We start from the raw sequence: 18,270 nt of genomic DNA, 5'->3' as shown, positions 1-18,270 counted from the left end.
TGCAGGTGTATAGTAGGTGATACTAACAGCTACACATGCGTAGAAGGTGATGCTAACAGCTACACATGCGTAGAAGGTGATGCTAACAGCTGCACGTGTGCAGTAGGTGATGCTAACAGCTGCATGTGTGTAGTAGGTGATGCTAACAGCTGCATGTGTGTAGTAGTTGATGCTCACAACTGCATGTTTGGAGTAGGTGATAATAACAAGTGTAGGTGTGTGAAAAAATGATGACAACAGCAGCACCCCAGAAACAGCAAGGGTTTAAAGTGGACTTTTGTAGTTAGTTATCTCCCTTACCTCTGAAATATGGTGCTTCTCAAGTCAAGCTCTGGAAATGATATCTTGGACAGTTGGATGGTGCATGCTCACACACATCTACTGACAGCATCCGTTGTTGGCAAATTCAGCCCAAAACATTATAACGAAGTCTATAGGGTTTCAGAGAGAAAAAAAATATTTAAAACCATTTCATATTTCAATATTTTATTCCATGTAAGTATCACACAAAATTACGCACTAGGCATGGTACATAACAAAATAACAAGAAATAAATATCAGGTGTGGTAAAATAATACCATCTAGGAATCATCCATACTCTATCTGTCATGACCATATCCACCTAGCAAAATGATCTTAAACACCAAAAGGTCTGAGATATCACTGAGATATCTTACCATTTGTATCTGTACAGGCCTTCTCATGTGCCCCTCTTTTGTACAGGCCCAACGATGTGCCCTGTTTATATCTGTACAGTTCTACTGATGTGCCCCATGTTTGTATCTGTACAGACCCTCTGATGTGCCCTATGTTTGTATCTGTACAGACCCACTGATGTGCCCCATGTTTGTATCTGTACAGACCCACTGATGTGCCCCATGTTTGTATCTGTACAGACCCACTGATGTGCCCCATGTTTGTATCTGTACAGACCCACTGATGCCCCATGTTTGTATGATGATGTGCCCCATGTTTGTATCTGTACAGACCCACTGATGTGCCCCATGTTTGTATCTGTACAGACCCACTGATGTGCCCCATGTTTGTATCTGTACAGATCCACTGATGTGCCCTATGTTTGCAACTGTACAGACCCACTGATGTGCCCTGTTTGTATATGTACAGATCCACTGATGTGCCCTGTTTGTATATGTACAGACCCACTAATGTGCCCTGTTTGTATATGTACAGGCCCACTTATGTGAGGTGAGGTGAAATTGGGTTTAACGTCGTGCTTGAGAATATTTCGCTCATATGACGACGTGCATGCGTGTGTATGTGTATGTGCGGCTGCTTGTACTAGCCCAGACTTAAGATGGTTTTATAGTGCTAGCTCACTGAGATACCATGCCGCAGTGAAGCATGAATACCCCACTCAGACGGCCCACTTATGTGCCCCATGTTTGTATCTTTACAGGCCCACTGATGTGCCCCATGTTTATATCTGTACAGACCCACTGATGTACCCCCTGGTATCTGTACAGGCCTTCAAATGTGCCCCTCTTTTGTACAGGCCCACTGATGTGCCCTGTTTGTATTTGCATAGGCCTCTGTATCTGTACAGGCCCACCGATGTGCCTCTGTTTGTATCTGTATAGGCCCACCGATGTGCCTGTTTGTATCTGTACAGGCCCACTAATGTTCCCCGTTTTTATCTGTACAGGCCCACTGATGTTCCCAATTTGAATCTGTACAGGCCCACTGATGTGCCTCTGTTTGTATCTGTATAGGCCTACTGATGTGCCTCTGTTTGTATCTGTATAGGCCTACTGATGTGCCTCTGTTTGTATCTGCACAGGCCCACTGATGTGCCTCTGTTTGTATCTGTATAGGCCTACTGATGTGCCTCTGTTTGTATCTGAACAGGCCCACTGATGTGCCTCTGTTTGTATCTGTATAGGCCTACTGATGTGCCTCTGTTTGTATCTCTACAGGCCCACTGATGTGCCTCTGTTAGTATCTGTACAGGCCCACTGAATCTGTTCAGACCCCATTTGAATCTGTTCAGACCCACTGATGTGCCCCATGTTTGTATCTGTACAGGCCCACTGTGTGTGTGCGTGTCTGTGTGTCTGATATCCCATCATTTGTGTTTGTAGAGGCCAACCAATATGCCTGCTGCTTGTACATTTGTACAAGTCAACTGATGTGCACCATATTGGTATCACCAGTGACATGCTGCACTTAGTCTGACTTCTCCATGCCTGCTTCCCAGTGATGCTACAGGAGAAGCCATGGTGTTCAAAGACACATACAGATGGGTGCATACGCACAATATGTATAGCCAAAAGTAAATGTTTCACAGCATACAATTGGAACCAAGATACAGTATGTTCAAACCAGTTAAGCAACTATTACAAAGTGTTTTGGTAGTGATTGTCAGATCATGAACAGATTACAACCAGGGCCCCATTCCTCAATGCGATCGTAGCGCTAAGATGATCGTAACTCCCACACTTTAGCATAGATTGACGACTGTTTTAGCGCTACGATCACTTTGAGGAATGGGGCCCAGGTACTTAGCTACATAAAGAACATACTTGCCAAATATGGATGGCAAAGGTTTAGCCCCAAAACAATGGATGGATAAACCTTAGAATCCTAAACAATATCTATATTTTAAGGCGGCAAAATCATATTGACATGATTAGTAGACCACTGACATCAATAATGAGACCAGCTGTTTGCGAAACATTTTTGTACTAAATACTAGAACTGATTCATAATGATCTTACAATTTTCTAAAATCTACTTGATCGTAATATCTTGAACAGTCCTACTTGGTTACTTACAACACTGAATAAATACAGCAGCACTGTTATCATGAGTACTCTGATTGGATGCATTGTATTATGTCATTCTATGCTACAAGGTCAGTCGCTTATCCATCTATATATTCCAAGATATCACAGATATAATGCATCCTATATATTTTTCCAGCTAGAACTAGTATCTGACACTACAAAGGTAGAAAAGCATACATATTCGTACATATAACTTGGACAGTGTATTCAAAATGAACCATTTATGAAACATATCGGCAGCAACAAAGACATGGCCCACACAGTCCTGATATGTCTGGATATCAATGGCTTAACGAATCTAAAGACTACATCACCAGAACATCATTCAGCAACACAGATGAGCATGAAACATGAAACAGAACTTGGGACCAGCATTAAAATTGTTTTAAGGTACCTCCATATCTTTTTTGAATACCTCAGTGTCCAGGAATGGAAACTTAGCAGGAATGTCTACGTGCCTGAAAGTGACAACATAAAGCAATATATTCTACCATGTTACACATTCTACTTGTCCTTAGGAAACCTTTAACATCAGCTAAACTAGTCTGGGCTAGTGCTAATTTCCATCCCCGTTGATTGGTATTCACTACCAGTGCAGCCTATCAGCTAAGGGAGGTAACTCTGAACCACTGTGGCAGGATGATGTGCCACTGAACTCCACAAAGCTGCTGTACAGCACATATAACCATGAGCATGGTAAGGTTAGACATAAGACATAAGTGTGTTTACAAGGCTTTCTAATCGCTAATACTTGTTCTAACTATTCTAAACAAATCACACAAATCCTGAGATTAAAAGCACAATCTGTAACAGATGATTAATGGGAGATGACATAACACAGAGACAAAGTATCCTCGATACAGCATTCGGTCACTAGCTAAAGATTTCAACAACAAAAAAACACCCACTTCTACTAAATGTCTAGCTACCTGTAAGCTCTGATGGGTTGGACAAAATGGACTTGAATACTGGTACTCATATCTGAAAACTGACTCAGTCTCTTTCTCAGTAATTCACAAAGAGTCAGTATCTTTTCATTTTTATCAGCATTATTTAACTCAAGACCTGTGTCCAGATCTTGTACTGTTTCTCTACCATGACTGCAACATGTATGCTTGAGAAGAGAGGATGAGAGTTATCTCCCCTGATTGTGTACTCACTTGACCTGTGCTAGAGTACTCGTCTGAATACTTGTCAACTTTAATTCTCCTTCAAAATCAAGCATCAACAACTAGATCTACTCAAAGCAATATTCACAACAACTAAACATATCTGTATGAACAGGATTCATCTGTTGAAGATATAAGCAGACCAAAGAATCCCCCCCCCCCATCAACATCTTGCCATGCAAACAAGACCTCCAATGGCAGTAATTTCCACCTCACAACACTTTAGCAGTCATCAAGTGTGCACAGAACCACAGACTGGTTTCTGACTTCTACAGTTTTAATCATGATCATCAGTCACAAAACGTTGAAAAATATCCCCAAAACTGTTTCACATATACGATCATTTGCAAAAACAAGTCAGCTGTTAAACCAGTATTGTTAAACCAGCAAAAACTAAATCTTTGCTGACAAGAATAAATCACGTTGACAGTGTACAGGAAAAGTAACAAACTGAGCAAGAACTGTCCTTATAAGGAAGATACAGCTGGAAAGACTATCTATCCACTTTGAATATCATTTCAAATTATGTGACATACAACTCAAAATTGTTGAACAAGTTATTACTACGAACCTGGAAAAACAATAAACGAGGATGTTAAACATGTTACAGATGGACTCAACAGGCTGGTGCCTATTTCTAGCTTTAGTCAACATGGTCAATACATTGCAATTACAGCATTGTTGTGAATCTTGACCATTTCATTGTGTAAGTAGGGTAACAATTATTTGTGTAGTTAATCTCCTAAAAGTTACGATAATACTCAAGCAGGACACAAATATGCCCAAACTGTGGATGTGGATGCCATGGATCTCTGAAACCACAGGGTGTATACACTATCAACAACAATAAAACACTCTGACCGTCATTACATATGTGGTAAAGATCATTTAAGCATGTTTGGCTTGTTTTCAAAATACAGAAATCAGATATGTGAGTTGTAATTTGAAACCTTGATGGTGACTGGCTGACCAGAAGATTCACCTGAAGCAATTTCATACAGAGAGGTATTTTATCTGAGTAAAAGGTTCAAATTTAATGTAACTCATATCAGACATATACAATATTCTATGACTGTCAATGAAAGGTATTGCTGTCTATTAACTAACCACTTTACCTAACCATGTTAACCATGCAATAGAGAAACTTTCATAATTTTTCACAAATACATACCTCTAGACATGGAAATCACTTTGGAGATTCCAAATACTTCAATTAATATCAGTATGAAAACTTGGAAATCTCATCAATTATGGAACAATGATGGCAATATGGAAATTCAATCATCTTGGCAAGTGTGAAATGAAAATTGGTCAACATAACAGTTCCCCCTCAGATCTTTGTATAGCAACATACCGTTGCAACCACCACAGCATTACCAGGTACCCCTTAACATGTTAAAACACATGTTCACACTATTATCTCAATCTAACAAGCAACCATTACAGTAGTTCAAATAATAACAAGACCTCACATGTAAATGGCCCTCTGGTGAACACCACCGGTGAAGTCATTCAGTCTGGTGAGGCCATGTGGAGCTGTGAATCAGGGAGACATGTTCTAACACTGACAACTTGTACTCATTCCGTTTCACCATAGCAAATAAAATACGTTTACAACAAAAACAAAGAAGCGATGACATGTCTCCACTGTAGTGCAAAGGAGGAAATAGAAAGGTTCAACCTCAATTCATTTGAAAGATTATTCTTGTAAGACGTGCTGAGGTCCGCTTTTGGGTCAAATTGGAAGAACTGTCTGAACAGTCAACAACTTCAGTCTTTTTGCCAATAGACAAGCAAGCAAACCATGATGTTTTGGCTATCATGTTAGATCAAAAGTATGCTTCCATTCTTTCTTGAAGCAGTCAAGATAGTCATACAGTCTGTGGTCACATGATTCATTCTGACAAACACGTTTCTTAGTGCATTACCACTGCCCTTGAAAGTCACTCAATACAGTTTATCTGTCTAGAGAGACGCTCCACAACATCACGCAGTCCACACCAGATATTCCAGTTCAGGGGCTCCTGTGGCCACTCTCTGTCTAGAGAACACTCCACAACATCAAATGGTCCACTTATGACTTGATGCAAGTGCAGGCAACCTTGTAGCCACCATTTGTCTAGAGTGAGTGAGTGAGTGAGTTAATATTTAACGTCACATCGGCAATACATTTGTATAGAGAGCCACTAGACAACATAAAGTGTCCACACCAGACATCACAGGAGCCACTGTGGCCACCGTATGTCTAGAGAGCCACTAGACAACATAAAGTGTCCACACCAGACATCACAGGAGCCACTGTGGCCACCATATGTCTAGAGAGCCACTCTACAATATCACAACATCTGCTCCAGAATTCACGCAAGTTCTGGGGCCCCTGCCGTCACCATCTGTCTGGACAGCCACTCCAGCCCATCACAAAGTCCATACCCACTCTTGGCTTCACATGCCTGAATATGCCAGCTCCTGTTACAGCACAGCTTGAACAGACCAAACTGCTCAGTGATCTCCTCTATAGTTGCACATCCTTCGATGTCCTGAAATACAAGAGTCTCAGTATAGTCTACAGTGGCCTGAAATCTCCAGTCTTCTCAAGACAAACAAATGGTACATATGCATGATATTTTTTTTGATATGTGGAATGTGCCTTGCCAGTGTAAAATAGCAAAACAATCAACCAAGTCAGTGAGTCTGACAGACCCGTGAAGGTCTGGGTTAGGATATTGATCTTCAGTAACCCATGCTTGTCATAGGAGGTGACTAACAGGATCGGGTGATCAGACTCGCTGACTTGGTTGACACATGTCATCTGTTCCCAATTGTGCAGATCGATCCTCATGCTGTTGATCACTGGATTGTCTGGTCCAGACTCGATTATTTACAGACTGCCGCCATATAGCTGGAATATTGCTGAGTGCGGCGTAAAACTAAATTCACTCACTCAGTGAGTCTGACCACCAATTCCACTCTGTGGCCTTTGACAACAAGCAATTGTGTCCAATTCTAACCTACATTCCACTGGAGTGGCTAGTGAAGTTCTGGCCCAACAAAAACAGTGGCTGAGGCCCACTGAGTACTCACCTGTTTGCTGGCAAAGATGAGCAGTGAAGCCTCCTTTAGTTCCTTCTCCTGGACCAGTTTGGCTAGTTCACTGTGGGCCTCTGACAGACGCTCCTTGTTGCTGCTGTCCACCACATAGATCACAGCTGCAAACAATGGACTCAGCTTAACACAAGCATGACTAGCCAGCATTATTACAGCCTTATCATACATAGCTCCTTGTTGCTTCTCTCTCACACCAGCTGCAAACCCAACATGCACTTCTAAACTGTGCCCTTACCTTGAGTATTAAAGTAGTAATGTTTCCACAGAGGTCGGATCTTATGCTGCCCTCCCACATCCCAAATGGTGAACTTGAAGTTCTTGTATTCCACAGTCTCAACATTAAAACCTGGAAAAAACCAATTGAGTTCATCATTCAGAATCAAGAAAAATGTGAATCTTCTGAGTAAAATGCATCATCAACATGAGATTTCTGCAGGAAACATGTTTCCACGTGAATGGAGCTGCCAATTATTAAAACTAGTATTGTTCTGTAAAACCAGAGGACAACAGATTACGTTTTTTAACATTCCCAGCCTGAACCAAGAAGTAAGTTTAAGAATATCAAATGGTCAGGCTGTTGACTGATGTGACTATGTTCATTAACATACCTATTGTAGGTATAGTCTGTATGAACTCATTCTGTTTCAGCTTGAAGAGAAGGCTAGTCTTCCCTGCTGCATCCAGGCCTAGCGTCACTACCCTCATCTCTATCTTGGGCCCAATGTGTACTCGGTTGTCCTAAAGGGCAAACAGTTATTGCATATTAACATGGTCAAAAAGCAGAAGTAATGTCATCATAGAAATTATTGACAACTGAAATTACTAACAACTAAAGGTACAATGATATGGGAAATCTGGTTTCGCACATTGATCAATTTTCTAACTGTGTAAATATAAAAACAATGAACAAAGACACATAAACAACAGATCCAGGTCACTTGTAGCTCCTTAGGGACCGTTCATAATTTATGGCTTTTTTTTCTTCTCTTTTTTCTTTGGGGAGGGGGGGTGAAAAGAAAGAAAGAAAAAGCATTGATTTGGGGGCACCCATTTTGTTCTGGGAGCTGGGGGTTGTCAGCAATTTTGTACACACGTTTGGGGGTTCAGCAATTTTGTACCTAAAACTATGTTTAAAACTATGCTTAGAAATTATGGGAAGGGAAGGGGGGTCATTGATATTGTAAATGACATGCAGGGGGTCACTTATTTTGTACATAAATTTTAGAGGGGGCCATTCACATTGTACATGCTTCTCCATAAAATCATCATCACCCCCCTTAGCCATAAATTATGAACGGTCCCTTATAAGCATGGTTCAATGTTCTCTTGAACTATGGAAAATTCTTAAAGATAAGTTGATAATGTTCATTTTTACTGAAACTGGTACTGGATATATTTTGAGTTGAGATAACAAAAGGGGGCTAGTTAAACTTGTATCAGTTAAGTCATAATCTAAGGGGAGTAACTCTATACAGTTGAATATTTTCATATGCTTTTTGACCTTCCTTCTTCAAATTTTTACGTCAAAAATATGGCGAGAGACTGATACATCTATTTTAAATAAACATTGAATGTTTAGTTTGTGTAAAGATAAAATATACAAATGCAGAGCTGCATAAATTAAATGCTAAATATTTCAATTTGAATTTCTATCTTCAGTATGCCAATTCACCATGTTCAATATGGTAATATCATCAAAGTAAACATTTGTGTTGCAGAGAATTATTCATTTAGAATTTTGTTTCAGAACAAGAAGAAACTGATTGTTGTGTGTGATCTTTCCCTTCTAAACCACTTTCAGCAATATTCCAGCTATGTTACTGACTCCTGTAAAATAGCTGAGTTAGAGTGAGTGAGTCTAGCTTTACGCCGCACTCAGCAATATTCCAGCTATTTGGCGGCAGTCAGTAAATCATATATACTAAATAATCGAGTCTGGACCAGACAATCCAGTGATCAACACCATGAGCATCGATCTGTGCAATTGGGAACCGATGACATGTGTCAACCAAGCCAGCGAGCCTAACCACCCGATCCCACGGGTCAGCTGAGTTAGAACCAGGCAAACCAGTGACTGAAAACATGAGCAATGATTCACTAGATTGTGTACAGTAAACAAACCTGTGCACTTTAAAAAAACCACTAATCTGTTGGTATATGACCAGATGGTGGCCACATGAATGCGTGCAAACACCTAGTTGTGGGTACAGCAACGTGCAGTAAACCTGGACAAAGTACTGTGACTATGTGTCCCAGTCCACCCAGCTGTGAATGGGTAATAGTAATAGTCCGCTTATATGGTGCTCCTATCCAGGCACATTGCCTGCTCACGGCGCTATGCACATTACTATCCCCGGTCATAGGACACTTTCGTACTTTCCGATACTTTGTCAACTCCATGGGGAGCATACAGCCAGGCTGCCTGTTAGGCGCAATGAAATTAACACTCATCTCATAAGGATGGGAAAGCCGCAATAACTCGGTGCGCCTTGTGGCAGCAAGAGTTGTATGCTCCCCAGGGAGCTGTGATTGATAATAAGATGTGCCGTTGAGATTCACATCCAATGGTCAGGGGAAAATTACCAGCGCCTTGAGCATGCACTAGTGCGTGGATATGTGCGCTATATAAATATTCAATCATAATAATAATAACTCCATCACAGCATAATAGCTGTTTGAATAAGAGTGATCCACTCATTGTCACTGGCCGATTAGAGTGAGTGAGTGAAGTGGGTTCCACACCGCTTTTAGCAATATTCCAGCAATATCACCAGAAAATGGGCTTCACACAATGTACCCATGTGAGGAATCGAACCCGGGTCTTCGGCGTGATGATTGAATGCTTTAACCACTGGGCTACTACACTGCCCTTGGCCCATTAGAACAAAATATGTTTCAAAGCCTTGGTAGACTATGGCACCCACCTTGGTAAATGTGATGGGAATGGTTGGGTCAAGAGCCAGCTGATCTGGGAGATCCAGGAACTGTTGTTGCTGTTTCTGTATTGTGTCCAGTAAGTTATTCACATCGGGCTTGGCCAGTAACACCTTAGTGTCATCCTGGAATGTAAAATGTTTACCATGGTCAAATTTGTTTCGTATTGATAAGTATTAACTCCAAATCCTCAGTCTCTAGATCACATGATCATAATGACATACAAACATGTTTCCATCTAACTAATTATAAATATTCAGATAAAAAAACATCTTCTATTTTCAATACAACCTAAAAAGTTAATTTGTTAGCATTAGAAATCATAAAGAGTAAAATTGAAAATCTTGTCCCAGTTGGTTAACCTGATCAGCAGAGTGAAATGTGTACCTGTTGCAGCGCCCCTTCACATTGGTGACAGACAGAGGAGATCTGGGACAGCAACATCGTCATGTCCTCTTGCTGCTGTCGGAGCATGCACAGCTTCTCCCGAATGTGGGTGTCCACTGCTGTCAGTGCAGCGATCTCCTGGCGGTTCAAGTTCTCACGCAGATCATGGAAGTACTGTTTGATCTTCAGCCGAGACTGTTCAGCTGTGCCAGGGATCTGTCAAGAGAGACCATTACTGAGAAAACTGAGCAGATTATTGAAATGCAAAGCAGAGAACCACAACCTGTTTAAAATACATCAGTATACTTTCCATTATCCCCATTGCTGAGATCATCATCATCATCCTTGTGCTATGGGTTTTCAGTCACTTATGAATAGCCATTGTCTCGATTATTCAGCAGGGATAGAAGGTAATTTTCTGACTAAAATTGATATTTTATACTTATCCTGACTCATGTTTTATGCTTGTCTCCTTCTTCTTGCGAATGATAGTGGAACACTCGAAATCCCTTGAAGTTCCCTTCTAAAAAGCGGGCGTAAAATCATCACTCACCCACGAGTCATCACTCACCCCACGAATAGTGGGTCCCCACGGGCTTGCGATGAGCGGGAAATTGAAATTCCAAATCGGAAGAACACAAATGGTCTTGAGTCTGACCACCGATGGGCGGAGGCTGCAGAAACATCTCGTTGAAGACCTTCATGTTGAAGATTAGCCTCAACTTGTCCGAATCCTTCTTGGGAACCAGAAAGATTGGAGAATAGAACCCCGGGTCGATCGGGTCGGACCCAGGGATTCGATCGCAAGCTTCTGGAGTAAGGTGTCTATTGTGGATCAAAGAATAGCCATTTGCTGAGTGGGATACGTTCTGTGATCCGGAAGTAAAGTGAGAGGAGGATCCCCGATGATCGGCAGCTGGAACCCCTTGGCTAATGTGGAGAGGATGTAAGGGTCGCCCAAGATGGTCCAGTTGGGAGCATAAGACCCAAGTCTGCTGCCTACTGGGGAGGTCTGGAGCATCTTGACCAACTCTGGTGGCAACATCCCTAATCGCCCTGTTGATAAGAGACCTGCCAGACCACGGCTGACGACAAAGGTCTGTGCGGAACCTATCCTCCCATGAGGATAAGTGCAGAGGCCCCCTGCAACGCATAGCTGTGACGTACGAAAAGAAGTGAGCCAACTGATCCAAAATGGTCTGAAATTGTTCTTGCAATAGTACCATCGCTGCCCGAATATATGCCTGTTGATGGGACGAAGCATGTGCAACCGACATAGCCACCGCCTCAGTAGTCGTCAACACCATGTTGAGTGGAGCCATAATCTTGTTAATGACACCATCCAAATGCAAGAGCTCACGATCCTGGACCAGGAACAGCGAGTAGGCTTTCTGTTTGGTTCCCAACAACCTAATATCATCATCCACCGGAGGGGAGACGATCAGGGTAGAGAAGCCATGAACATGAACAGATGCTAAATTGAAGCGGGGAGCCACGAACCCATCCTTAACCTTCCTCAGGTTACAAAAAGCCTCATCCAGAGACAGCTGCCAAGTGAGTGACGCAAGGGCGAGGCGGGAAAGTGATAGAACCAAAATCACCTGGTTTCATGTCAAAACTGGATAACAAATCTGAAGGTGAACTACTACGCTGTAGTCGGAGGCTATCGGCAGTCCAGACTAGTAATTGAAGAGTGTCCACAGCATCAAGGCTAACATCCGAAGGCGACGTACCATCTGAAGAAGGAGATGGTGTAGCCGAACGATGAACATCCACCAAAGGTTGAGCTGGATTGGCCGTAGGACCAGATGACTGAATAGCAGAGGAAGACACTGGCTCCTGATGCCATAAAGCCGAGGCTACCGCTAGCACAATGGCGTCAAAGACAACAGGTAGAGAAATCGAATCCTCTGACACCGGAGATTCCAGGAGACTGGTAAAAGAGGTCTCACCACAGACCCCGTTGGAGGAGGCAAAGACGAAACAGGAGCAGACAAGGAAGGATGACGAGGCACCCCACCAAGAAAAAACGAGCAACCAGCTGACTGAGACAAGTTCCCATGACTAAATGATGAAGACCTAGTGTCCCTCACACTAACCGCTCTAAGCGGGAAACCAAACCCCGCTGTGACAGTTCCACAGGAGGAAACAGTAGTACTCCCCCAAAGTGGCGCTTCCACCGCTGAAGACGCATAGGAAACATACGACGCACTGGGAATAAGCGGAGCACCGGGAACCAAAGTATCAGAAGAAACAAGCCCCGAGCAGGTAGGAAGCGACGCATTGAAAGCCAGAGTTGAGCTGAGTGTACCAAGTGCCGAACCAGACACACCTGAAGTGAGCGCTGAACCCTGAGCAAGCGCCGAACCGAATGCACCATGAGGAAGCACTGAAGCCAGTGCTCTGTGAGTAAGCGCTGAACTGGGAGCACAGTGAGTAAGCGCCGAACCGGTAGGAAACAAGAGCGCCGAACTGGAAACAAGCGGCGGCGCTCTGAATGAAAGCATGGAATCGGGACCAAGCGGTGCTCTACAAACAGGTACCTGTCCTGTTGTAAGCGGTGCTTCAGAGGAAAACGACGCACTAGAATAAAGTGGTGGTCCGTAACCACAGGGTACAGGATAAGGGATAGATGTGGAAAGGGTTGCACGGGGAATCATCGGCAAACTTGTCGACCCCACCGGAGGTTGAGAAAGCGCCAAACCGAAACTATCCACTGTACCAGAACCAAGTGTCATTGTAGACACAAGCACCAAATGGGAAGCAGAAGCAGAACCAACCACCGAAGTGAAAAGCGCCGAACTGCAAGCAAGCGGCATATGAGAGGAAACATTAGGAACCACACCAAGCGCCGCAGAAGAAACACACACCGCAGGACCATAAGGGCGCTGAGAAACAGTTACCACCGAAGACGGACGGGGTTGAACAGCAGATGTAGACAAAAGTACAACCCTAGGTGGTGAAGAGTCCTTTAAAGTGATGGGGCTAGAAGCATGCGGACGGAAAAGGCGACGCAGATTTTCCCTGAGGTAAGAATCAGACGCCTCCCCTAGGAAATCTTCAGTAGGAGACGGGGACTTCGAACGTCGAACTGCAGTTTTCTTACGGCGTTCTGCCTTACGACGTTTAGACGCAGACTGACCTACAGATGGGTTACGGCGATTCCTATCTGACATGCATCTACAAGCTACCCGGCAATATTCAGAGAAAGCATCGTCGTCGAGGCCAGCACAGAAAGTGCAACGTTGAGACCAATCACAACGACCTAAACAATCTACACATAAAGCATGTGGGTCTGCCGCCGAGAAATTACTGTTACAATTGTCACAGTGTTTGTGCTTCTTAGAACCATTACGATTTGATTTACCCATTGTTGAAACACAATCAAACTTTTTTAGAGACAAGCACACGTCCATACGACGTAGCGAGAAGAAAGAGAGGCTTACAGAGACAGCTAAACACACTGGAATCCTACTGCTCAGAATCAGGACTACAACTGAATTTTAATAAATCCAAGATTATAGTTTTTAGAAATGGTGGAAAACTGGCACAGAATGAAAAATGGACTTATAAAGGACTGCCTATCGAAACCGTCACCTATTACAAATACCTTGGACTTATCTTCTCATCACTACTGGTATGGACAAAAGCATGTGACACTCTCGCACAGCAAGCTAGTAAGGCATGCCTCGCAATAAATAGATTCCTACAGAAAAATAAAGAAGTAACGTTTTCAACTGCATGTTCGATATTCGACACTAAAGTTTTACCAATACTCCTCTATGGAGCAGAAGTGTGGGGATGCAAGTATTCAGCTTCAATTGAAAAAGTTCAGTTAAACTACTTTAAACACCTTCTCAAAGTTGGAAAATTTGCTTCAAACAAGGCAATTCTTGGCGACACTGGAAGACATTTGATTTATATATCAACACAAGTAAAGGCCATCAAGTACTGGATAAAAGTTCTACGAATGACAACCGATCATGCGCACACCAGTGTTACCGAATGCTTAAATCACTTTCGATGATGTAGGAAAAAGAAACTGGACCTCTAATATTAGAGAAACATTGTCCAAGATAGGATTCTCATATGTATGGATCGCACAGGATGTCGGAGATGTAAATAATTTCTTATCATGTTTAAAACAGCGCCTCAAAGATATATCACACCAAAACTGGCATTATAAGATAAACAGTTCAAGTTTCCTTACCCACTACGCTTCATTCAAGTTTTCACTGGAAAGAGAATCATATATCACAAACATCAGGAACAAACAACTAATAAAAGTCTACTTCAAATTTAGAGCTTCGCTAACAAACTTTAAGATAAACAAGCTAAGAACCAATAAAGATACAACGGCAATCAACCCCATCTGTGGACTTTGTAATCATAATCTTAATGAAGATGAGAACCATGTATTTTTTGTTTGTGACAAGTATAATCAAGCCAGAACTCTACATCTACAGAAGCTACATCAGTCCACAGAGGCCCACTTACCATTCAGGCAATTTTCATGTCACAAAATAGTAATGTACAGCATCTAACAGCTATCTATCTCAATGAGATATTCAAAATAAGATCAATATGAAACTCAAATGTTTATGATCACGTGTAATTTAAATTGTATATGTCAACTGTATCATAGGCCTTATGGCCCAAATACTACTGAATAAACTTCTCTCTCTCAAGAGAAGAAAGAGAATAACAGGCACAGGCCGTCACGTGATCATCTGAGCGATCTGCATGCTTATTGAGATGATTGACAGGTACTGCTATCGGATTTGGGGCAGAGGTCGGGGGGTCAGAGGCCAGATAACTTTTGATTCAACTTAGCCTACAGCACGTTTCCACACATGGTCGTAGAAGAAGAAGAGAGGTGCATACCGTGACATAGGATAAGTTTAAAAATTCAATATTTACCGTGCCATGGCACACTAATATATGGGGTATTTCGAACCCTGTATTGCTTGAACAATTGTACAACATGTCACCAACAAAAAAAGATACTTTATCCAAAACACAAGCTATCATTCAAGAATCTACAATGTCTGTGTACCCCTGAATACCCCTCATGGTAAACCTGCCATCCAAAAACCTATGATCCTGTGATACATAAGAGATTAACAACATGCTAGGAAACAAACTTACTTGAACCCTTATGGATTCGGTTGTCCTAAGAACAGACTCAGCTAAAAACAAACAACAGCCAAAATGTTCAGGGCAAACATACACCATACTGGTTTAGTGACCATATTATCGTGTTTCACTGAGTATGATTTTACATTGCGTTCACATACAGCAATATCCCAGTAATGTCATGTGATAGAACACCTGAAACACCTTTATACATAGTACTCATGCAAGGAATAAAACCTGAGCCATGACGATGATGACATAACACTGTAACCACTTGGCTACACCATTGTCCTGAGTGTAATTTATGTAGTTACCAAATCTCATGCAGCCAGTATAATAAAGACGGATATCTTTAAACAATTCATAATTTCATATTCTGATCATAAAAACAAACCAGGAGAAACAGTAGATTTTCTTCCTTCTGCTTACACTTTTAGAAATGTTAGCAAAGGCTCATAAAAAAAGAAGAAGGTTGTCTGGCCTAATAACGGTTGGAACATGTTGAATGAACGTTAAAAGTACTCCAAGGTAAACTGGAGGAGGACCCCCACCTGTTGTGTGGAAGAGCTGCCGTCAGTTGATGTGATGACATGCAGTCCCCCCTCGATGTGCTGGATGACAGACCCCAACTTTCTGGCAGACTCTGCCACCTCCTCTGCAAAGGATCGGATTCTCTGCACAGCGCTGATTATGGACGATCTCACATTCTCTGCCTCATTCTCCAAGAGAGCGTGCTGTAATATAGTGTAAAAGGATTTCTCAATGAATTATGGCTACAGACAAGAGCGAGAGGTGTTTTAGCAGAACTGATGTCCTGGGTCTGGGCAGACATACACATGATAACCCTAAATACACCACACATGACACAGCTGGCTCAAGAGTTATGTCCATCACTGTGAACAGGGGCAAAAACTTGATTAAAAGTATTAGTCATCATAAACTGAATTTAATCCTAAAGACTTGTCAAACAGATATGAAGGTAAATTTATAGATCGCTCAAGGCAATCATGTGTCAGTTTTACCTTGTGTTTGGTGTGTCTGCCATAGTCTTTACATATGTAGCACATGAGGGGTGTCGTTTTGCATTCCTCTTCCAGACAGGCAAACTCAACCAGGTGCATCGGATGAAACACACACTTAGGGTTCTCACGGGGCTTCTCTGATATCGGCACTCTTTTATGTCTGGCCAGGGTCCGTGTGGAGTGTGATGTCTCCGAACAGTCCAGACACAGATGTGTGCTGCACACTATACAGAAGATGACCGCTGTATGGTGCTCATTCTCATCACAGGGAATGGCAAACTGGAAATAAACAAAGCACTGAGTGAAACTTAACTTACAACTAAGTTCTGTTTAATGGCATCAAGTTTGAGCTTCACACATTGCACTGCATTACACATGGGAACCAAATCTTGGACTTTACTACAAAGATACCCAACCTGAGCTGAAACTCAAGTAACTGTATCACTGAAGACATCTTTGCACATTCATTGTTTTCTTCTAAAACATGTGAAACCAAATCAGATATATTGTACAATGTTAGAATAAAATAAACTATTAGTATAAGTCATGCTAGCAGAAGCCATGGAGAAATTTGATTAAATGCAAATGCGAAATGAAAATGAAAATATCAAGAAAGTATGTTCACTATTTCAATTGATAACACTTGGATTAGCATTACATTAAAACAAAATTCTCACAACTTACACAATTTACACAACTCTCTTAGACGATAAATTAAAAAGTGTCTCCAGATGTAAGTTGGGACAAAAAATTACAATTAAGTTAGCTGACACACGATAGTAGTCATATAACAGGAAGCAACTCAAGAAATCCATTGTGAACATGGTACACCATTTAAACACATGGATTTCTAATCATATTCATTTCACTGCCCAAGTGTTTTTCAGTAATTAAATAAAAAATTACAAACCCCTTCCTCTCGGTTCAGAGCTTTTTCTGAAATGGCCCAGTTTTGGCTTTGCTTTGGATACTGGATTTTTTCCAGCAGCTCAAGTAGGGCAAAGTTTTTCTTGAGTCCCCACACACCAGAATCTCCAATTTCTGTTGGCTGTCGGTCAAATGGACATAACACAGAACGACCATGGAGTGGCAGGCGAGTGAGACACTGGTGGCAGCATGTATGGCCGCAGACCAACAACCGGGGTACCTTGTCACCTTGGAATCGGAAAACTTCATTACAGACCCGGCATTCACTTGTCTGAAATCAATATAAACATTCATTCATTTTACACAATTTCAAGTGAGAGGGTGAGTAAGAGAGAATGTCAAAGGACAGGTGGAACCTACCCTTGCCCATACACAACGAACCCTAAAGAAATTGGAACCTGCAACCCGAGCCTATTTGACCAGACTAAGCTGCACCCGGTAAATTGATGCCTTTCCCGGAGCGACGTAGTAACGACTTTAAGATGTCCAACAGTAAAAGAGGAACAGTAACAAGGCTTACGACAACGCAGTGTTTGACATTCACTCTGTTCATACATATTACAACTGTCAAAATCAGAAATGACAACCTTCCCTTTTGTTAAAGGTACAAACATTTCTTTACTATGCATCTAACTATTTGCAGTTTCAACGTACATTTTCTGGTTCACTCTGATTCAGAGGGGTTGTTACATTGACAGTATTATAGACCCTCTGGCCACCAGACGCCATGTTGGAAGTTTACACTCTCCGCAGTAACGTATATTCCATGTTATCTCAGACCAATCA

At 42.1% G+C, this 18,270-nt stretch overlaps 1 protein-coding gene across 1 annotated transcript; it reads right to left on the bottom strand.

Moving 5' to 3' along the window:
• Positions 1-2,023: 2,023 nt before the first annotated feature.
• On the bottom strand, positions 2,024-18,222 carry LOC124285837 (E3 ubiquitin-protein ligase TRIM23-like). The gene is made up of 10 exons (XM_046722110.1): positions 18,139-18,222; positions 17,468-17,755; positions 16,558-16,836; positions 16,087-16,269; positions 10,400-10,615; positions 10,003-10,137; positions 7,687-7,816; positions 7,314-7,424; positions 7,055-7,179; positions 2,024-6,510 (listed from the first exon to the last, which is right to left on the bottom strand). The coding sequence occupies exons 1-10, from the start codon at positions 18,211-18,213 to the stop codon at positions 6,331-6,333; spliced, it is 1,722 nt and encodes a 573-aa protein (XP_046578066.1). The 5' UTR covers positions 18,214-18,222; the 3' UTR covers positions 2,024-6,330.
• Between the last annotated feature and the right edge of the window lie 48 nt (positions 18,223-18,270).

This window comes from Haliotis rubra, unplaced genomic scaffold, assembly GCF_003918875.1.
Source record: "Haliotis rubra isolate DU_JTF1 unplaced genomic scaffold, ASM391887v1 Scf37, whole genome shotgun sequence".
NCBI lineage: Eukaryota > Metazoa > Mollusca > Gastropoda > Lepetellida > Haliotidae > Haliotis > Haliotis rubra.
Note: the sequence above shows the minus strand (reverse complement) of the source record. Positions and strands in the feature narration are given on the sequence as shown.

Excerpts from the sequence above, each read along its gene's own strand:
- LOC124285837 (XM_046722110.1), bottom strand. The coding sequence starts at position 18,213 with ATGGCGTCTGGTGGCCAGAGGGTCTATAATACTGTCAATGTAACAACC. Across the intron at positions 7,425-7,686 it reads ACAGACTATACCTACAATAG|GTTTTAATGTTGAGACTGTG; the intron begins GTATGTTAATGA and ends GGTTTTTTCCAG. Across the intron at positions 7,180-7,313 it reads TTACTACTTTAATACTCAAG|CTGTGATCTATGTGGTGGAC; the intron begins GTAAGGGCACAG and ends CATTGTTTGCAG.